The sequence below is a fragment of the Mustela lutreola genome, chromosome 4, assembly GCF_030435805.1.
Source record: "Mustela lutreola isolate mMusLut2 chromosome 4, mMusLut2.pri, whole genome shotgun sequence".
Classification (NCBI taxonomy): Eukaryota; Metazoa; Chordata; class Mammalia; order Carnivora; family Mustelidae; genus Mustela; species Mustela lutreola.
In genome coordinates, this window is record NC_081293.1 from 129,204,586 (window position 1) to 129,226,049 (window position 21,464).

General features: G+C 39.3%; 1 protein-coding gene across 4 annotated transcripts in view; it reads left to right on the forward strand.

The window, feature by feature from the left end:
* CDK14 (cyclin dependent kinase 14) overlaps positions 1–21,464 on the forward strand; it is a 732,611-nt gene that overhangs the window by 149,141 nt on the left and 562,006 nt on the right. For all 4 annotated transcript variants that reach the window (XM_059171073.1, XM_059171070.1, XM_059171071.1 and 1 more), the window contains one exon: positions 988–1,019. Coding sequence is in view for 3 of the 4 variants with exons in the window: in XM_059171070.1 (XP_059027053.1) it covers positions 988–1,019 (32 nt within the window). In the remaining variant the exon portion in view is untranslated. The remainder of the gene's footprint in view (positions 1–987; positions 1,020–21,464) is intronic.

Sequence of the window (21,464 nt, forward strand, 5' to 3'; positions counted from 1 at the left end):
TGAAATGATGGCTTCAGTTTAAGCACATGACTTCTCTCAGAGCTTAATTGCTAACATGATTTGCTTCCATTGCTTTTGTTAGAACGTAGCTTTCCAAGTAAGAGCTACACAAGTGCTTCTATCCTGACTAGAACACTCTACTATAGACCAGTAAACACCTATGCACAATTCTATAAATTGGAAACATTTCTCCAACAAGTGGTTTCAGCTAAATTAGCTCCTTTGTGCATTCTCCTTAATATGAAACATTCCAAGTAATTGTAGGATTTAAGGAACTAGGGTGTTTGCCAACAATGCATGAAATACTTCTCTTTCTCTTTAGAGTAATAAAATTCCAGTTCTGAAGCCATGCATATTTAAATAAATTTTAAGTATTTGTTAACTCATAAAATATTCTGAATGTATTGTTCCCTTTGGTGATACTTTGTTGTAAAATAGATCATGCTGAAATGCTTGAATTATGTCTCTGCAGTGCTTATTTTACATGCTTAGTCTTTACTCACTGTACTTAAACTTCTCACGGCATGAAAATCTCATTCAGGGCACTCTGCAGAGCGGGTGTCATCCTGACAATGGGTTTGGGAGGACCACACACCGTGCCTGATGAGATATGCTCAAAACCCAGAAGTTGAAGGGGAAATTTCTTTACAATTACTTTTTGATGCTTTCCTACTTTTCATTAAAACATTTTCCTACTGAAGAAGAGCTAGGGGAAAGATACACATACTTCTTTTCCATACTTAGGAGGATCATCCATTTACATATTTATGAAAGTGTTTCACAAAGATGCGTGCTGTGCCATTCTCTGTCTCATTTGCAGCTTTCCTATTTGTATGATAACATTGTTATTCAGGTTGGGGTACAGTTTTACTTTCTGAAATGAAAACACCATACTGCTTTGTTTTCTTTCTGTTTTCTAGGGCTTAGATGCTTAGTCTCTTTGAGATGTTTCACAATAACTGTTTCCTTTCCCTTTTTATTTTATAGCTTTGAAGAAAGACGACACCACCTTTGATGAGGTAGGTTAAATTTCTTTATCTAATGTTAGATGTATTTAATTACTGCCAGGTACAGTTAATAGGTGCCAACTTCGCACTTAGGAAAAAAAAATGTCTTGAAAAAAAAAAGATGACATCTCTCTAGTTACATTATATTATTTTCAGTTTTATGTAATCATTCCAGTGAGTTTTGGTAGGAGTCAACAGAAATATGTCTTTTTAAATGAATAAAAGATACCCGCCAGCCTTTGTACTGCTGCCTTCTTGATGGTGGTGGAGCTGGCAAAGCCCAGATGTGGGTGCTTAGGGCAAGTCTGGAGTTGTTGGCGAGATGGGCACCACGGCTTCCTGTAGCCCTCCCTTGAATCAGGGTGTGATGTGATGCTGACGCCACATATTGTGTGTCAGACTCCCAGAGGAGAAGCTGACTTTTCCTGTTCTAGTTTTTCTAGTCTTTGTATATCAGATCTGTCTTTATCTTCTTGCTACGAAGTAGCAAAAAAAGTCTGTTCCAATAAGACTGAGGGTTCCTATGTAATTAATAGCATGTTGAATGTGATTTTTAAATTGTATTCTTTCCTGAGTTGCGTGTAGTATCAGTGGGAATCACCAGAGACACAGTGTGTTTACAAAATATTCTCATGAGTGCTATAGAGTGAAGTGTTTCATTGTCACCATCCAAAGCCACAGTTATTGATCTGTGTTGTAACCTGGGCCATGTGTGCATGCATATTGGGAGTTTATTGTGAACACAGTGGTATGTGTACACCCAACGTGCTTATCCTGCAGCCTAATGGAGCCTAGAGTAGTTTGGCTCTGGTTGTTTGATTTAACATTTGCTGGTTCCATGAAATATGCTTCCTGTGCTCCCTCTGCTATTGTGCTTCAGAGAAGAGAGGACATTTGTGCTCATGAAAGTCCCCTTGACCTTGTGGTTGGCGGTGGTAGGGCAGCACCACTCAGAGAGAACCTGCTCCAGATTGGGATTTCTGGATGGGGCCGGTGACCTTTGGCTCTCATGGTTGGCTGCTTTGTCTGATGCACCTGATCTTTTCTTCCTGGTGCCCAGCTCTGTGGAGCTTCAGGACCCTGGACTCCAGAGCAACTTTCCCTACCAGGAGTCCGTAAACATCCTGTAAAACTTAGTTATTCTAGATCTGAAGCAATAGAGGACTATTTTCCTCCCTATCTGTAGTGGGTAATAATGATGTTCTCCTCTAAACCTGTATTTCTGGAATTTCTGCAGTGTTACTGAGATGTTTTTAGGAGAATTTTTTCTTCTCAGAGAAATCAGTGTGAGAATGTTGGACACCTTTTCTCTCTTTTTAAAAGAAAAGTCTCCCCTCTAATTATAGAGGTAATTTAACCTTACATAAGGAAGAAAAATAAGGAAGAGGAGAAAGAAAAATCTCCCAATCCTATTACCTAGCTACAGCCACTGTTGAATGTTCTTCATGCTTCTTTCTCCTTGTTCAGAAACAAAAAAACACAAGCCATATATTACATCCTGCTTTTTTTCTTGTAAGCAATAACATGGTATTTTCCCATGTTTTCACAGAGGACTTCTAATCATTATTAGGGTTTTGAAAAACCTCCTGTTTAGTTTAAAAGCCATTGTTAATGCCTGCATGTCATTTTGTCATGTGGCTGTGCGATTAGCTTTCAAAAAACTCTGAGGCTGGAACCCAGATGAAAGTTACGGATATATCAATCCCGTAACAAGCTAACCTCCTTTCCCCGGACACCTCTGCACAAAGGTCTGGATTTTGTAATTTGGGGCAAAATTATTCTTAGCTTTTACAAAGTATTTCCTTTCTCTGCATCACAAGAGATTGGTTAAAAACCTCAAATTAGTAAATTATAGAATGGTATACCTGGAAGAGATGTTGGAAATCACATGGTCAACTTCCTCATTTCACTGATGAAGAAACTGAGGTCCACAGGGGCCAGAGAATTTCCAGTTAATTTATGGTAAGGGCCAGGGGTCAGACATCTAGGATGGTAGTAGTAAAGGCATGCCTGGGTGTAAACTGGAACTCCGGAAGGCAACTACCCTCTCAGGGGCAATTGACTGACTTTTTCCAAACCTTTTATCCAGTAGAGATATTTATCTCCCTTCTAAGATTGTTGTGAAGATTAAATAAGCTAAGTATGTAGAGGTTACAGTCAGTGATGGACACATCATGTCTCATAGTTGGTGTTGTCATGTCCTTACGTTCCTCCTTGCCGGTCGCCGCCATCATCATCATCATCATCATCATCTCCTTACCGTTGTTCTCACCATAACATCACCTGTACTTGGAAGGGCTATAAGGAGGAAGGAAAGATTTAGTTCAAAACTAATTAGAGCTATAAGGAGAGTTACTTTCCGATACTCCTTTGAAATTCTGTATGAGGCTTCATATGATGATTTACATATTAAAACTGTGAAAATATCTGAAACCCATCACTTTTTAGACTCTTCGAGAGGATGCCTACTGTTCAGCTTTGTAACCTTCAGGTGTCTTGCACGTTTAACATTCAATAAATATCTGTTGAATGTGAGTAAATATCTGTTGCTAATAAGGAGAGTGTTGAACCGAATGTTAGACCAGGTGGATTCTCCTTTGCCAGTTTCTAGCCATTCAGTTTTCTCATTTGTAAAACCAGTCAGTAGATGATCATCTTGAATTTTCTTCCTGAATCTTTAGATGTAGGCAAAAATCCTTCATAGCCATCAACACGAACTTACAGTTTTACTAAGATCAGAAAAGAGCACCAGGTCTTTGATGAAGTAAACAGAAGGTCACCAAGTTGTTCTATGACTGTCTTCAGACTACACTGTTAGACATTTTCTTGAACCCATGTCTTGGTCTTCTTTTCCTCTTGTAGCCTGTTGGAATTCAGGAAAGACTTGACTCTTGAACTGTGGGGGCTGGGTCAGCTTCTTAGATAGGCATCAAGGTGTGGCAACTCTTCTTACTCAGGATTTATGAGACAGAGGGCTCCTTTCCTCAAGGCTAGAGTTTAGTTGCTGCTTCCTGATTGCTACAGAGGTTTTTTCTAGGGTATGTGTAAATGTTTGACCTTGAAGAGGGGAGAAAAAGAGATGTATATCTATTTGAAATACTTACTCATTTATTCTTTTTTTTTTTTTTTTAAAGATTTTATTTATTTATTTGACAGAGAGAAATTACAAGTAAGCAGAGAGGCAGGCAGAGAGAGGAGGAAGCAGGCTCCCTGCTGAGCAGAGAGCCCGATGCGGGACTCGATCCCAGGACCCTGAGATCTCATGACCTGAGCCGAAGGCAGCGGCTTAACCCACTGAGCCACCCAGGCGCCCTCATTTATTCTTAAATAGGCTGAAATACCATGATTGCAAATTTTTATAAGCAGCCTAGAATTAATTATATTCAGAAATAGTATTCTAATGGCTATTGTAGAGAGAGATGAGGTACTTTGGAAGTTAAGTATGAAGGCATGTTTACAATAGGCATTTTTGTTGGAGTAGGAACTTTTGTTGAAGCCCATCATATTTTGGGAGAGGACAGTCATTTTGCCCTTCATTCATTATATATCTGGGCCCTGATTAAAATAGGAAGCATTTTATGTTCTGTAGGCTTTATATATTTGATGGATAGACTAACCATTTATAAGGATATCCTTATATCTTTCTATAAAGTTGCAGAACTTTCTGAATTTTCCTCACTTTTTTGTCCCTAATAGATGTCCTGGGCCATGTCCCCTGAGTGGTCCTATTTTCCCTGTGCCAGTGAACAGTACTGTACTATGACTTGAAGGAAGGTTTTGAATCTTATTTTTTTATTTAGTGATTTGTTTTAAAATGAGACCTAAAATATAAAAGGTAAGAAAACACAGTTAATCTCTTCCAGCATAAAAGGACTCTGCATAAAACTTTTCGGACTTTGGAAGTAAAAAATTCGGAGTAAGTATAAATATATGTGTATAGAAAGAGTTAGAAATGTCTAAAGCCACAACAGTTTATGAATTGTTCTTGTGTAAATTAAAAAGGTTAAGTTGTGTAGTTTTTGTTCTGCTTCATGCCTTTGTTATTTTAGCTTCAGTGAATTGCCAGAACAAAGTGTTGACTCTGCTTGGTGATTGAATGAGACACACAAAAATTCTAGTGACTGAAATAAACCTTTGAAATGCAAAGAGTTTTGTTTGTTTGTCATGGATAATCCAGATAATTAAGCACTTACTTGTTTGGAAAAAAATGAACGGTCATTTACAAGTTTTCTAATTCTTCTGTGCCCTGGTCTTTTGTTCTCTGTTTGCAAAGTAGAAGGGGCTGCTAACACAGGTTTTGGCATCTTCCAGCTGTTTTATTTTTTGTATCCTAAGGGAATGTGTAGAGAGCATCTGAATTGTCTTAACATTTTTACATCTGATCTGTAACTTCCTCAAGTACATTTTTACAGTTAACTTGCTTCCTCTCTGCTTAATACAGTAATTTTGTGTGATAGATGGGGGTAGTATGCATTGATCTCTGCTTCTAGTCCAAGCCCCTCTTTGTAATTTTGTTTAAAGATATGCTTGTAATACCAGAGATGATATAAATACAGCAGTGATTTTGCTGAGAACAGATTCTAGGAATTAGGTACAAATATGATTTGGGGATACCCCTGGGCATTATTTTCCATGCACTGCGGTTGGTGGGAGCTCTTACAGGTTTTCACCACCAAACTACTGTTATCACCTCAGGTTTCAGAGTCTGTGAATAACGTATTACATTGTATACAGCTGTCTAGCTTCGGACTTCTCTGACTTTCTCATTGAAAATATTAAATCCCAGTAACAGTCTTTCCCCGTTAGCTTCCTCACTCCCTTTATCTCTTCTTTGCTGGCTCCCTGTTTCCAGATGACCCCTTCCTTCTCCACCTTCCTATCCCGTTCTTATCCCACATCCCCCTCCTGTTTCCTTCTCTGTTCGCACATGGTACATCACTCCCTTCCCAGTAGCCTCAGTGGCCGTATCGCTTTGTACTTTGCTGGTAATCTACCTTGCCAGCCCTCGATTTTGACCTGGCATCTTTTCCTTTCTTACCCAGTGGCTGCCAAGAGCTGCTTGAGGAAATCACTCCGTAAATAAATTTATCGTCTCCGGCCTTAGCTGGAACCCAAGGCAACTGTGCACAGTCTTGCACTGTGTGGCTGGCTTGTTTTCCAGCTGAAACCTTTCCACTTCCCTCAAACCTTCTAGCTACCCTTCTCCACCCCTCCTTGCTTTAGGAGATGACTTTCTGTATTAGTTTGCTAGACTTGCCTTAGAAAAATACCACAAACTGAGTGGCTTGAACAGCAGAAGTGAATTGTCTCATAGTTCTGAAGACCAGAAGTCTGAAATCAAAGCATGGGCTGGGTTGGTTACTTCCGAAGGCTGTGAAAAAGGATACATCCCAGGCCTCTTTTCTTCATTTGTAGATGGCCGCCTCCTCCCTGTGTGTCTTCACATCACCTTCCCTTAATGAGTTTCTGTGGATCCAACTTTCCCTCTCATAAAGACTCCAGTTCATTAAGGAGGGCACGTGATGTAATGAGCACTGAGTATTATTGTAAGACTGATGAATTGCTGACCACTATCTCCGAAACCAATAATACATTATATGTTCATTAATTGAGTTTAAGTTAAAAAAAAAAAAAAAAGAAAATGACACCAGTCATATTGAATTAGAGGTCCACCCACCTCCAGCATGACCTCGTCTTAATTTAACTAATGACATCTGCATGGACCCTATTTCCAAAGAAGATCACATTTGGAAGTATGGGGTGGCAGGTAAAGACCTCAACATTAGAATTGCTGGTGGGCATAGTCCAACCCGTGACCCCCTCCAACTCCTTTGAATACTTAGTACTATTAGATGTCAGTGCCTTGCCTGCACAGATACCTTGATTGGCTTCAGTTTTACTTCCCTTTTTCTAGTCTCAGGGGAGGAGGTGTCTTTTCTCCTGTCTTAGGCTAGTTCCTCCTATTTCCCCCTTCATTCCTGTCGAAGCTTTCACTCCAGAAGCTTGTGTGATCGATTCTTTCTTTCCTTATCTGTTTATCTTTTCTTAGTCTGTCTTCCTCTGTGCAGCATTTCAGCAGAGGCACTGAGCAAGGGCAAGTCTTCACCATCTCTTCAGTGGCGGGGGAAGCCCTCCATCCACCACGATCATTTTTTCACTCTCTCCCTGTGGAGTCCCTCCATTCCTTGCTTTTGGCTACTCCCTTATTATACTCACATGCATGTGGCTGACCTTGCTTTCTGCTCTAACTCCACACCCATATGTTAGATGTTTCTCCCTCTCTGTCACCTTGTCACCTCAGTCTCAGCACGTACAAAATATTCCTAAACCTGTGCCTTTTCTCTCACCCATATCAGCGATTTTCCAAGGCAGAAGCAGCCTGACTCCATCCTGAGCTTCCCTCCAGGCCCCACATCCTGACACTGACTTGGTCCTTGTTGCCTCCTGCCACCTCCCTTATCCCTCCTGAGCCTCTCTTGCCTGGGCTTGTGGTCATCTCCTCACTGGTTTCCCTGTCTACAGCTTGCTTCCTGTTCCAACACTGTAACAGATCTGAAATGCCAGGCGTGCTTTTCTCTTGCTTAATACTTTAAAAGCTCTCTCTGCTGCAGGTTCAAGTCCAGACTCTTAACTTGGCATTCAAGATCTTAGACAATAGAGCTCTGGCTACCTTTCCACCCTCATCAGTCATCTCTTATTTTAATGCCTTCATTATCATTGCCACTGCCACCACTTTAGTTCAGGACTTTATCACTTTTACCTTTTTTTTTTTTTTTTTTAAAATCCCAGTAACCTCTGAATTGGTCTCACTGTTCCATCTTCTCAATCCTCTACGCCACCCTTCCCCAAATATCCTTCTTGTCATGATACTTCCTGATTCAAAGATTTGTATGGCAAATGTTTATTGATGTCTGTTTTATGTCAGCCTCTGGATCTGCTCTGAACCTGACTCTCAGTCTAGTAAGTTTCACAGAATTTAATCCCCCTGGCATGTACCTGTTGGCCGGCTCCTGTCATTCTTGGAATGTTGGGCCTGGCACAGAGTCAATGTCACTCTCAATAGTGAGATTTTATATGACTTTATATCCACTTTTAAAAAAAAATTTTTTTTAAGATTTTTATTTATTTATTTGACAGACAGAGATCACAGGTAGGCAGAGAGGCAGGCAGAGAGAGAGGAAAGCAGGCTCCCCGCTGAGCAGAGAGCCCAATATGGGGCTTGATCCCAGGACCCTAGGATCATGACCTGAGCCGAAGGCAGAGACTTTAACCCACTGAGCCACCCAGACACCCCTATATCCACTTTTATTTTCACCATGGTCACGTCTGACGTCTCTGGAACTGGCCCCACACAAGAAGTGTAGACTACAGACTATTCTCTGATTGGGCCAGTAACCTGGTACGTAGTAATTTTTCAAATGCAACGTTTTGGGCTGCTGACAAAGAACCTCACTTCCTCCTTCATTCTTTCATTGAAACTTAGTTGAAATTTTTGGATTCTTGAAACTTTGTGCTTTAGTTTTTCCTTTCTATAAGTATTTGATCACATTTACCGCCTCCCTAATTATGGTAGACATGATTACAATAATTATGTCTAGTCCCAGACAGTGGCTAGAATGTCTGGGTAGTGCTGTAAAAATTCAGAGAGGAAGTACATGTCACAATATGTAAAATCTATGACATTTGAGAGAATTAGTCACTTCCATATTCTTAACTCCCAAGAGGTAGAATGTTCCAGAGGTTGAAAGCATGAGTAGGGTCCTGTTTCTTTTTGTGAGCTCTATGCCTTCTGATGGCAGGCCCGTTAACAGAACCAATGTGAAGTCTCTCCTGTAAGGTACTTGGGGTTCCCTCACTGGGTGTGCTTTGATTTGCACGTTTGGATTCTTTGTAGAGAGCTGACCTTTGGTGTAGGGAGGATTTTTTTTTTTTCAAATTTTTGAAAAGCTTTATTTTCAAAAACAATTTTTGAAGAGAGTTACTTATAAGACCATCAATGTAATAAAAACAATTTGTCATTCAGTAAATATAAAAACAAATATTAAATATCACATGATTTTACTTATCTCAGTATACTGTTTTATTCTAAAAATCTCACAGTTTGGCAGTATATTTTTATAGTCACCCTAGTTTCACTGGACATCACTAAATTACTCCATGGATTGATGCAACAAATTTATTCCTTATTATCAATTGGTATTGTTCTAAACGTTGCCATAATGATGGCAACTTTCCTTCAATAATGAAGGAAAGGTGGAACTTAGTGTGGTTTTGAGTTGTATCTTCCTAATTCTTTTATTGTTTTTAATTTATTTTTATTTTTTATAAACATGTAATGTATTTTTATCCCCAGGGGTACAGGGTCTGTGAATTGCCAGGTTTACACACTTCACAGCACTCACCATAGCACATACCTTCCCCAATGTCCATAACCCCACCACCCTCTCCCAACCCCCCTACCCCCAGCAACCCTCAGTTTGTTTTGTGAGATTAAGAGTTACTTATGGTTTGTCTAGGGAGGATTTTTAATACAACTTATGTACTTAGGATGTTCTTCAACAAGAACAAAATGGGCCCAGCCACAGGGAATATGTTATACCCATTTTCTTTCTCACTGAAATTAGAGCCAGTGATTTATAATCTACAAATCCTTAAATTGCTTGGTTGCATTTGAGATGGCCTCTTATTCTAGGCACTATAATGATAATTGAAATCAGCTAGGCTGGGGGTGAAGGTTTTCAGAGGACTGGAATCATGCTCTGTACTTGATCTGGAGTGTGATGCCCTTCAGGTCAGTGTGACAGACATACCTTTCTAAGTGGCCCTTATCTGACAGATACTTATTAAAATTTTTTGTAGTCTAAAACACACCTAACTCTTTTTATTCTCCTTGTCATATAAATGTACAAAAGGCACAATTACAAAAAATTGGAACCAGAAAATTGGTCTCCATTTTGCAAGCTTGATTCCTCCAGGATGCCTCAATGTGAGTTTTTTTTTTTTTTTTAAGATTTTATTTATTTATTTGACACAGAGAGAGAGATCATAAGTAGAGAGGCAGGCAGAGGGGGAGGGAGAAGCAGTCTCTCTGCTGAGAAGAGAGCCTGTGGGGCTTGATCCCAGGACACTGAGATCATGAACTGAGCCAGGACAAAGGCAGAGGCTTAACCCACTGAGCCACCCAGGTGCCCCCCTCAGTTTGTTTTGTGAGATTAAGAGTCTCTTATGATTTGTCTCCCTCCCCATCCCATCTTGTTTAATTTATTATTTTCCTACCCCCCAAACCCCCCAGGTTGCCTCTCAACTTCCTTATATCAGGGAGATCATATGATAATTGTCTTTCTCTGATTGACCTATTTTGCTCAGCATAATACCCTCTAGTTCCTTCCACGTCATTGCAAATGGCAAGAGTTCATTTCTTTTGATGGCTGCATAGTATTCCATCGTGTGTGTGTGTGTGTGTGTGTGTGTGTGTGTGTGTGTGTATGTGTGTATACACCACAAATTCTTTATTGATTCATCTGTTGATGGATATCTAGATTCTTTCTGTAGTTCGGCTGTTGTGGACATTGCTGCTATAAACATTCAGGTGCATGTACCCCTTTGGATCACTACATTTGTATCTTTAGGGTAAATACCCAGTAGTGCAGTTGCTGGGTTATAGGGTAGCTCTATTTTCAGCTTTTTGAGGGACTTCCATGCTATTTTCCAGAGTGGTTGCACCAGCTTGCATTCCCACCAGCAGTGTAGGAGGGTTCCCCTTTCTCCTATCTACCAAGACAAATGTCATAGGCAATACTTCTACTTGGCACATTTCCCATGGGCAAACTCTGGGATATGCCAAATGCCTGGTACTCTAACTGCAACTCAGCTCCTTTCTTTCCCACTCAAGAAAATACTCGCCAGCATCCTTGCCAGCATCTGTCATTTCCTGACTTGTTAATTTTTCTGCTTAATTTTTAAATGATGTGTGATAAGTAGTTTTTTTTTTTTTTTTGTACGTGTAAGTCTTTCTAAATAGCGACTTTAAATTCTAGATTTCATGGTATTATATGCAAGCATAAGGAATATGTGGACTAGAAATTTTTTTAAGGCTTTTACGACTAAAGTAGAAAAAAATTGTTTTAACACGTAATTTTCTTTTTTAAGTATTTTATTTATTTGTCAGAGAGAGAGAGAGAGAGAGACTGAACAAGCAGGGGGAGTGGCAGGGAGAGGGAGAAGCAGGCTCCCCGCTGAGCGAGGACCCTGATGCGGGACTCTTTCCAAGGACCCCAGGATCATGACCTGAGCTGAAGGTAGATGCTTAACTGACTGAGCCACCCAGGCGCCCCTTAACATGTAATTGTATATTCAGCTTAAATCTTGTCAGATAGAGTACTTAGTTGACTTTTCACTCTTAACACATTTTTCTAACCTGGCAGATCAGACTTCTACGTATTGAAAGAGACTTGGAATTGAACAGTCTTGGAGACTTGGAGTCACCAGTCCTTGTGCTTATTTGTGTTTTCTCAATCTGTGTATACTCTCATGTGAGATGTCTGTAAAGTGTGATGTCTAGTAGGTATCTTCATATCCATTGTATGGGAATTAGCTTTCTAGTCTACACAACCTCAAACATGTTGATACAACTCTGTGTTCTTATCAGCTGAAGTACTAAAGTGTACAAATAATTTCCTTAAAAAAAAATGTAGAGCAGATTGATGTCAATCGCTTAATTGTTTTTTGGTGTATTTTCTTGAGTGGGAGAGAAAGGGGCTGAGTTGCAGTTAGAGTACCAGGCATTTGGCATATTCCAGAGTTTGCCCATGGGAAATGAGCCAAATATAAGTATTGCCTATGACATTTGTCTTGGTAGATACAGATTAGTCTGTTCCTCTGCTCTGTTCCTTGCCTTAAAGCTAGGCTTATGACTTTAACTTAGTTACTTCAGAACATTATTTGTTCTATTTTAAAGGATTTTGGAAAAAGATTGTACCAGCTCTATAAGACACTGATGAGTGTGGAGGGTGAGTTTCTAAATGCCTCCTAAAGTTTTCAGTGCACTTCCCCCACTAAAATCACACACTTTGAGAATACTGCTGTAGCACTTAGCCAGGCTTCTTTTTCGGGAGTATGTCATATCCCACAGGTATGTTCAGATGATGGAAATGACTGAGAGCTGCCTTTCTGTATATCTGTTATTGAACTATTAGAAAGGAATTGAAGATGGGCATTCATATAGTCACATGTGGTCTGAATTTTTTTGAAGAGCTCTTAATTTCAGATTATGCATCCTGATTTTTGGCTCAGAAAATACAGTCCTAGTTCTAAAATTGTGTGTTTCTTCATATCTCAGTTTTCTAGATATTTTAGCAAAAAAAAACCCTAAGACAGTGATGAAGAATTTTTTTAACAAAGAAGGGACTAAATAGACATTATTCTTCAACAGCGAAAAATGAGTAAGAATAACAGTTATTATTTTAATGAAAATTTCATTGATTAAAAAGTTAGAGAAGAGATAAGATTGATGAGATAAAATTGTGTTAGTAATCATCATTCAAAGCATGAATTGCAAATTGTTTTGTGTTTATTTAAATCTTTAGTTGTATAGTTCTTTTTATATCATCTTCAAGTGAAATGATGGGGAACATTCTGCAGTGCTTGACTCTCTTCTCTTAAAGAACAGACTACTTAATTTTATAAATAAGCATCCTTGAGTCATTAGATATTGGGGTTCAGGTGTGCAAAAGGCCTGGTAACATATGGCCTGTCCCCAAATGCCCTAATTGAGCTGAGAACTTTCCCCAAGAGGTTTGGATTACTTTATCTAAATGATTTGTTGTATGTGTCACAAAAAGGTGCTTTGGTCATAAAAGGAAGAAATAAATAATTACATACTTTCAAGATACATTGGTTTGCCTTTATATTAATTCCTGTACAGTTATTAGAAGATAAAAATCTTAAAGTCCATATTAATGACATTAATTGGATGACCACAGTTTTGGATGATTCACTTTTAGTATCTGTATAACATTTCCTTTATTTTCCTTATAGTATTTTTTAATATATACATTTATATACATACGTTTCTCTCCATTTGAATACATTTATATGTATATATAATATGTATTTTTATATATTCAAATATATTTCTATATTTTATATATTTTGAACTTACCCTGGACTTTTTTTTCAGGTTCAGAATTTTTCCTTATCACAGTTGCATATTTTTCACTGAATAATTTTAATACCTGCTATTAAGAAAGTAATCATGCTCATTGCAGACAGTTTCTTAAATATTTAAAAGCATAAAATAAAACTTATAATGTTGAGTGAAAACAACCATTACTTGTAGAGTAGGATCTCAGCTTTGTAAAACATGTGTATGGGGAAAACATCTGCAAAAAGGAAGTAAAACAGAAGGGTAATATGGAAATTGAGGCTCATTGAAGTTGTGACTTGCACAGAGCCTCTCACAGCAAGACAGTGATCTAATCGATGATTGCAACCCAGTCTGTCTGACTCCAGTGTGTGCTTAGGATTTTATTGGGCTGCTTCCCAGGAGAAGAGAGAAGAACAGCACACAGACCCTATGGGTGTGTATAGATGGAGGGGAACTAAAGTTCTTACAAGGATGCACTGATTTTCCTAATAAGGATAAGAGCAAGTAAACTTAAAGGATTCTTGCAGTAGATCTGTGTCATTTTTGAGTTGACTTACACTCATTTTATGGAGAGGAAACAGGTCCAGGAAGATTAAATACATTGCCGAAGAGAAACATAGTTAGTGTGAGAACAAGGAGGTCTCTTGTTTGAATTATTCTTTGCATTTTAGGTTTCAGTTTCAAGGTTATATTAAAACTGTGCTTGTATTTCCATTTTTGTCTGGATTTGGGTGATGATTGGATGGAATTATTTGAGATATAAGCTTGCTTCTTCTGGTAATAGGAGTTGAATACAGATTTCCAGCTAGACATTCGGGCTCTGTAGACAATGAAGACTATGGAAGGGTGATGTTTGGACCAGGGACCACAGATCACCAGCCTGCCTACAGATTGTTTCCAGCTGGGAGACATTATGAACTTGATGCTGGCATGTGTTTTAACTGGCATGGTCAAAAAAAGTGTCAGAAGATCTTCCAGTGGGTGTAAAATTGCCTCCTTGAACAAGGCAGGTAGTTAACATTAAGCAGAAAATGTCAGATAATAAACTCAATTCTTTTCTTTAAATCCTGACCCCACATACACACACACACCACGGGCATGTGAAGTGACTACTCTAGCTTTATTTTTATTTCGTATTGTGACAACCAAAATCTTTATGCATGTTAAAAACAAGCAGAAAAAAGCAACTATTTTTAATATTTACACCTAAGCCACAAAAAAAGATTTTAGGTGGGCATGGGGAGAGACGTTGGCTGCTTTGTATTCCTTTTCAGTTGGCAACCTGGGAGCTGCTAAGAGAAACAGCAAGTTTTTTCTCTCTTTCTCTTCTTCTTCTTCTCCATTACTGGGGTTTCTTCTTTCCTTTTTTCCTAAAACTGCTTGGTCTTGGTGGGGACCATGAGCTCTGTCTTGTCTGAAGCAGATGGTTCAGCTGACCCCCAGCGCAATGCTTCTCTTGCCCTGAGCCGCTTCACAGCCCGGGCAGTGAGTCCCGGCTGCTGACGACCTTCAGGCTGCCTGTGCCTTCCTTCCCCTGTGACCGACGTAATTCTGTTCTGGTTCATGACTGGGCAAGGGAAGAACAAGAACATAGCAGTAGGCAGGAGATGTTCATGTTTTATAGTAATTGGCCCCTGTTCTACAGTGACCAGAATGATGACCCCTAAAAAAAAGACTTGAACTTCCTTATTCTCTGCACTGCATTTCATGGACTGGTTCTGGCCCATACATTGTTTGATTTGTCTTCTTTGTTTACCAGCAGTTGAGTGGGGAAGATCTGAGGGCACATACATAAAGAGTGATACTAGAGTCTCTTCTCTGATACAATTTGGGCTCAGAAGCAGGAGAATTTGTGCCTTCTTAGTGTTTGTTAATTTTCTGTCATTTATTTATTTATTTATTTATTTTTGATGAGAAGGATCAGAGAAGTGAAAATATCAAGAGAGCAGAATCAGTTTTCCGGTCACCAAGCTCACTAAAGTTAATATTTACTTTAAAAATGAATGTATTTTCCAAGCCTTCCTGCTGTTTGTTTGGGGAGCATTTAACTTACATGGGAGAGCCTCTAACTAGTTTCCACTTCCATTTGGGCATTTTTCCTCCAAGGCCAGTGGTGTGTGTGATGTGCTGCTGAGCTCGGTTGTAACACCTATTTTTTATTTTTTGTTTTTTTTTAACTTCAGGTTGCATTTATCTTGAGGGTAAAGGAAGGGAAAGAAATGAAGCTATTAGATTTTTCCTGTTTGTGTTTACTGCTCAGTCTTGTTTTCAGTATCTCAGTCGACACATTCAGGGGTTTATGAAAACTGGAAATTTGATTAAATACAGCCTTGAAACTCAAAGATTACATTTGAAAACTTAGGATATTTTTCTTGTTAATTATAATACTGTTATATTTTGATACATAAAATGACACCTAGCCACTCATGAGAAGATAAAAAATACAGATGATAAAAAAAACTGAGATTGTAGAAAAGTGAAATTTCATATTTAGTAAAAAATTACCTTGCAATACTTTTTAAAAATTAAAAAAAAAAATTTATTAACATATAATGTATTATTAGCTCCAGGGGTACAGGTCTGTGAATCATCAGGCTTATACGTGTCACAGCACTCACCATAGTGCATACCCTCTCCAGTGTCCATAACTTACCTTGCAATACTTTAAAAAGAATATCCTTTTCACTTTACAATTTGTGCTTTTTTTTTTCTGTGTAGGAACATGGTATAGGCCAGTACTGTTCATGTTTTATTTTTTTTAAATAAAAATCTCTTCATAAAGTACATTATTGTGGTTTTCTTAATTTTGGGGGTTGCTTTTTTTATTTGTCATTAATGTTATTTTAAGATCTCTCTCTTTTTTTTTTTTTTAAAGATCTTATTTATTTATTTGACAGACAGAGATCACAAGTAGGCAGAGAGGCAGGCAGAGAGAAAGAGAGAGAGAGAGGGAAGCAGGCTTCCTGCGGAGCAGGGAGCCCGATGCGGGGCTCCATCCCAGGACCCTGAGATCATGACCCGAGCCGAAGGCAGCAGCCCAAACCACTGAGCCACCCAGGCGCCCCTTTAAGACATCTCTTAAAAAGTAATTGCTAATTAAGGATGAGAATCAATTTTTATAGTTCTTGTTTCTGTACGATTTTATGTATTTATTTTCTGTTTTGCTGTTTTACTGAACTCTGTGGGTTCCATTATTTTGCAGGGTCTTCCTTTGGGTTTTCTAGGTATATAAACATATCATCTACAAATGATTTTTTAATCTCTTTCTTTCTTGTATTTATCAGTTTTTTCCTCTTGATGCTTGTAACTTTCTAAATGAAAGCTGTTCTTTTTCTTTAGGTCTCAGATGAATATTTTTCAACATAAAAATTTTTTAATGAATGTTAAATATTGATTATTTCAACTTCTCTAGACATTTAATAACTAAAGGATAGAGTAAGTTTGGTTGCTGAGGTTTTAAAGCATTCTGTGTTGGAGAAATGATGATTAGGTTTAAGTATTTGAAGGTTGTTTTGAGTAATGTTTAAATTTATATGTTTAAGAAAGAGAGATACTATATGTCTCTTTAGTACCTTCAGTTTGACATTCCTTTGCTATTTATTTATTTATTTGTTTGTTTGTTTGACAGAGAGAAAGAGAGAGAGAGAAAGATCACAAGTAGGCAGAGTAGCAGGCGGAGAGAGAGGGAAAGAGGGCTCCCCAGTGAGCTGAGAGTCTGATGTGGGACTCAATCAGGACCTGAGCTGAAGGCAGAGGCTTAACTCACTGAGCCAGGCAGGTGCCCCAACATTCCTTTGCTCTCAAAAGTCAACAGTTAAGTTTTATTTTTGTAGTGAAAGCCACAAGTGTGTCCTGCAAGGTGGTACAGTTGGTGCATAGTATTTTTGTCCAGTTAGAAATCTGAAAAATGTGTATGAACTTTTAGTGGGACATCTACCACCATTTAGTGGGACATGTACCAACATTTTGACCCCCATTTGGGGGTCAGCAAGGATCACCAGTTTTGGGATGAGAAACAGGATTGATTCGATGTTTGAAGGGCTAGGTATTTATCTTTGAGAGTTGATTTATTTTTGAATGATTAACCAGTAGGTACTGGCTATCTTTGGTTGTGACTGTCTGTGTTCTCATGGGCTGTGAGCCCACACCTCTCCACTCCGAGCCCCCTCTAATGCAAGGTGATGAGTAAAATCACAGGAGGAGGATCTGTGGGATCCTGCTGCTCCATCTCCCAGCTGGGTTACTTTCCCCCCACATTCAATCTGTGTGCACCTCCTTTTCTTTAACTGTACAACAAGGATGTAATCTCTACCTGGCAGAGTTATTGTGATGATCACTCAGATAATGCTTGCACATTCTTTCATAGATCTTGGCACGTAGCAGGACCCTTCTTCGTAGAACTCGATTGTGTCACTCACAGCACCCATCACACTCAGTGATGTTTATGTCATCCTTCTTCTCATACAAGCTGAGGGTCACATGGTGTCTGCCCAGCTTTATCGTGGGACACCAGTGATCTAATGTTAGGAACCTCCTCCTTTTAAAGATGGGGAAATTGAGGCTGGGAAGTCCAAACGTAGACTCCTTTCTGCCACTGTTCCCCTCCTCCTCTATCACAGTGGCCTTTCCGTGACCACGTGCTGACTGGATCTGTAGAAAGCAACGTCCACTGGTGGGTTTATCAGCTCATGGGCTTTGGAGGATGGGATTTTATATCCCAGAAGATATTCAGGAGCTCTGCAGTGGAACACTTTTGGATTGGTGCCTGTCTTTCCCCTCTGATGATGTCGATGTGATTCTCTTTCTTGGTCACCAACCTTTTCACGGGAACCTATGCATTGCCTTGGCAAGGGTAGCCCTTTTGGCCCTATTCTGTACTCTGTGTCCGTGAGTTGATGAATTGGGAAATTTTCTCAGTCAGGATTTTCTCCGTCAGAATTTTCTCCTCTCGTAGGCACTTATTATCATGATCTTGGGACCTCTTGTTTGAGCAGATATTTGCATCCTTAGGATCTCCTCTTATTTCTCCCCCATGGGAGCATATGGTTCTTGGGGGCATAGGTGCATTTCTACCTCCTTCTGCATCTCATTTGCTCAGCATAGTGTTTTGTACCTGGTATGTGCTAAATGTTACTTGAAAGTATAAATGGACACTAGTATTGGGGTCTTGTGGTGAGCTTATTTCTATGATTCAGATATGAGTTCTTTTTTCCTTATTTTTCAGACGGCCATAGAAGTTCACCAATCATTTATTGATGGTGACACTTAAAAAAAACCCTTAAATATAAATAAAATAAAATGAAAAAAGTACATTATTTAATCTTCTCAATAACATTGACATTATTATTTCTAGCTTTACAGATGGGGAAACTGAAATTTAGAGAAGTTAAGCAACTGACAACAGGGTCGCAGGGCTAGTGAGGTGTTGGAACTGGAGGTGACCTGGACAGTTCTGTGGGCCACAGCTGAAGCAGGAGAGGGAGCTGGATGCTTCCTGGAGCCTGGAAATTTCCTTGCATTTAAATGATGGGTGAATTACATTTACTGTTGAACTGTGTGACTTTTAAGTTGCAAATGAATGCTAAGAGTGTGTTAGGGTAGCCGTTGGCTGTGGGACTAATTGAGAAACAAAATGCAAGTGCTGCAAATAAATTGATTTTCCTACTTAGAGTAGGTGCTCACTCCATTTCTACCAGTCCTGTGGCATTTGCCTTCAGGAGTATTTCTTGTCTAATTAAAAACTACAGGCCAGATGTTGTGCGATGTCAATAATTTAGTACCCATGACCCCCCCCCCCCCCAGTTGTTTGTTTGGAAATAGTTTAGAATACTCGGCATGTTTAAAAAAAACGTAAAGTGACTCTCCGTTTGTGTGGCAGTGTTTTTACTCACTTAGAACATAAGGATTTTCTGGGCTTCTCTTGAAACTGTCCTCTAGAAAGACTGTGGTGAACTTTTCAAGAAGCTTGGGAGGGGGGCGCCTGGGTGGCTCAGTGGGTTAAGCCGCTGCCTTCGGCTCAGGTCATGATCTCAGGGTCCTGGGATCGAGTCCCACATCAGGCTCTCTGCTCAGCAGGAAGCCTGCTTCCTCCTCTCTCTCTCTCTGCCTGCCTCTCTGCCTACTTGTGATCTCTGTCTGTCAAATAAATAAAATCTTAAAAAAAAAAAAAAAGAAGCTTGGGAGGGAGAATCAAGCTGTGATCCAAGAACACATGTGTTGGGGTTAATTGTCTTTGTATCTTTGGTTTTTCCTCCTCATTCCCGAGATCTATGAAGATCAGGCATTTGAGATCCCAACTAGTGCGTTGGGTTTTCAGTTGGGGACTGTCCCTTCCCTAAGTGGGGAGGGAAGGTATTGGGAGGATGCTGCAGTTTCATTAACCTTATCTGTGGTTCTCGGGAGATGTATTATTCTAATCCTTAACGTCCTAAGCAAAGACTATCCTGACTGTTTTTACTGAAACCACTTCCTGTCATTCTGGGTAGTTTATACTGTTTATTTATTTACCTTTGTGTAAGGAAATTCCTTCTCTACTGTCCTATCTTATCTTCGATCAAAGTTTCCACCCAGAGACCCTTACTGAAATAGTACTGTTCAAGGCTTGTGTGTGTTTTCTTTCCTTCTTTCATTCCTTCTTTTCTTCTCTTTGAAAAGCTTGTGGAGTTTTTGCCCCATCTGCACTCTGGTTTTCCTTCATTCTATTTATGACTATTGTGTCATGAATATTCATAGTTGCCACTATTAATGTAGTAGCACACCATTTGTCAGCCAGCTCACTGGCTCCTTTCTACTATAATTTTTAAAAAAATTGTTTCTTTTATTTATTTTTTAATTTTGTCATCTTTCTTTGTCTTCTTTAAATTTTTTTTTTTCCGAATTTGTACTCATATCAGTCCCTGGCACCTAGCTGAGACATATGTGCAGGTCTAAAACTGCACAGGACAGGAAGGATGTCGAATGGCTTAAAAGGATTTCTGTTGTGGACTGAAAGAGTGGATCTGTGCCTTCTGAGGGTATAGTCTGACCGCATGAATACTACTAATTAGGCATCTTTTATTTTAAGAGAGGGGCAGCTGTTACTGTAGTTGAATTTGAAGATCTTTAGTTATTTTGCTCCTTTCTTGAAAGGGCTCTTCTCCATATATGCTTCTCCTTGGCAGAGTTGATTGCAGACCCAGTTACTGGCATGTTGATAGTGTGAAAAAAAGGAGGAAAAAGAATTCGATAAGGAAAATCTGAAATGTTCTGGACATTAGATTTTAAGGTGTTAGGTTTGTTTTCTTAAGTCTTTTTTTTTTTTTTCCAATTTATTAAAAAAGAGTAAAACACCTAAGCATTGTACATGTCAGTTCTTTTGAAGTGACTTGAAGGTAGAATTTCCACCATCTTACTTTTGATCAGAAGGTATAGCAATGAAAGGTCCCCTAGAGCGTCTGCAGCTGTCCCTTGGAGACTTGATTAGGATGGCATTTACAGTGATGATTGTGCCTTCCTGGATTTTCAAACTTTTTATTTAAATCAGTGCTTATTATCTCTCATTGTTGTTTAAAAAAAAAAAAAAAAAGCTCCTGAACCTTAAAATCCAGTGATGATATCACCTAGAGGGTTGAGTTGCAGAGTATGTGGTGTTAGAGGGACAGACCTCTGTCTCCCTCTTTGCCAACGTCACAAGCCCTGAAACCCCTATGCTTGCTGGGTAATCCAGGCAAGAGTGTCACTGCATAATCGTAGCAGATTTGGTAGGGCTTCAAAGTTTACAAAACAATTTTATATGTTACTTTGGAAAATTCTTGCAACAACCCTGTCAAGTAGTGGGTAAGTATTTTCATCCCTGTTTTGTAGAAGAGGAAATTGCATTCTGAGAAGGTGAGCGCTGTGCCCCAGGCCACAATTTTCTGTTCTCACGGTGGAGCTGAGTCTGGAGCCCATGTTTCTTGCCCTCCTACTTTCCCCCCATTATTCTGCTTCATCTGACAAAGTCAGTATTTAAGGACATCGCATTCAGGATAAGACTAGGGAAGGTGTGTGACCTAAACACCCTAGTAATATGGATTTCAAAATGTTAGATATTTCCTTGGTACTTTAATGACAGATAATACAAGTTACCCACTAATTTGTCCGTTCAGATAATGTTTTTTATTTCCCGTGTTCCATGACAGACTTACAGGCCTAACTGCCTAAATTTACATTGCTGTGAAGAACCTGAGTCCTACTTTGTATTCCTCACATACCTCAAGAGCCAGCAGCTCAAACTATGGTACGAATATTAACAGTTTTGGTGAGAGGGAAGAAGGGGGAAGCATGGCTAGCAG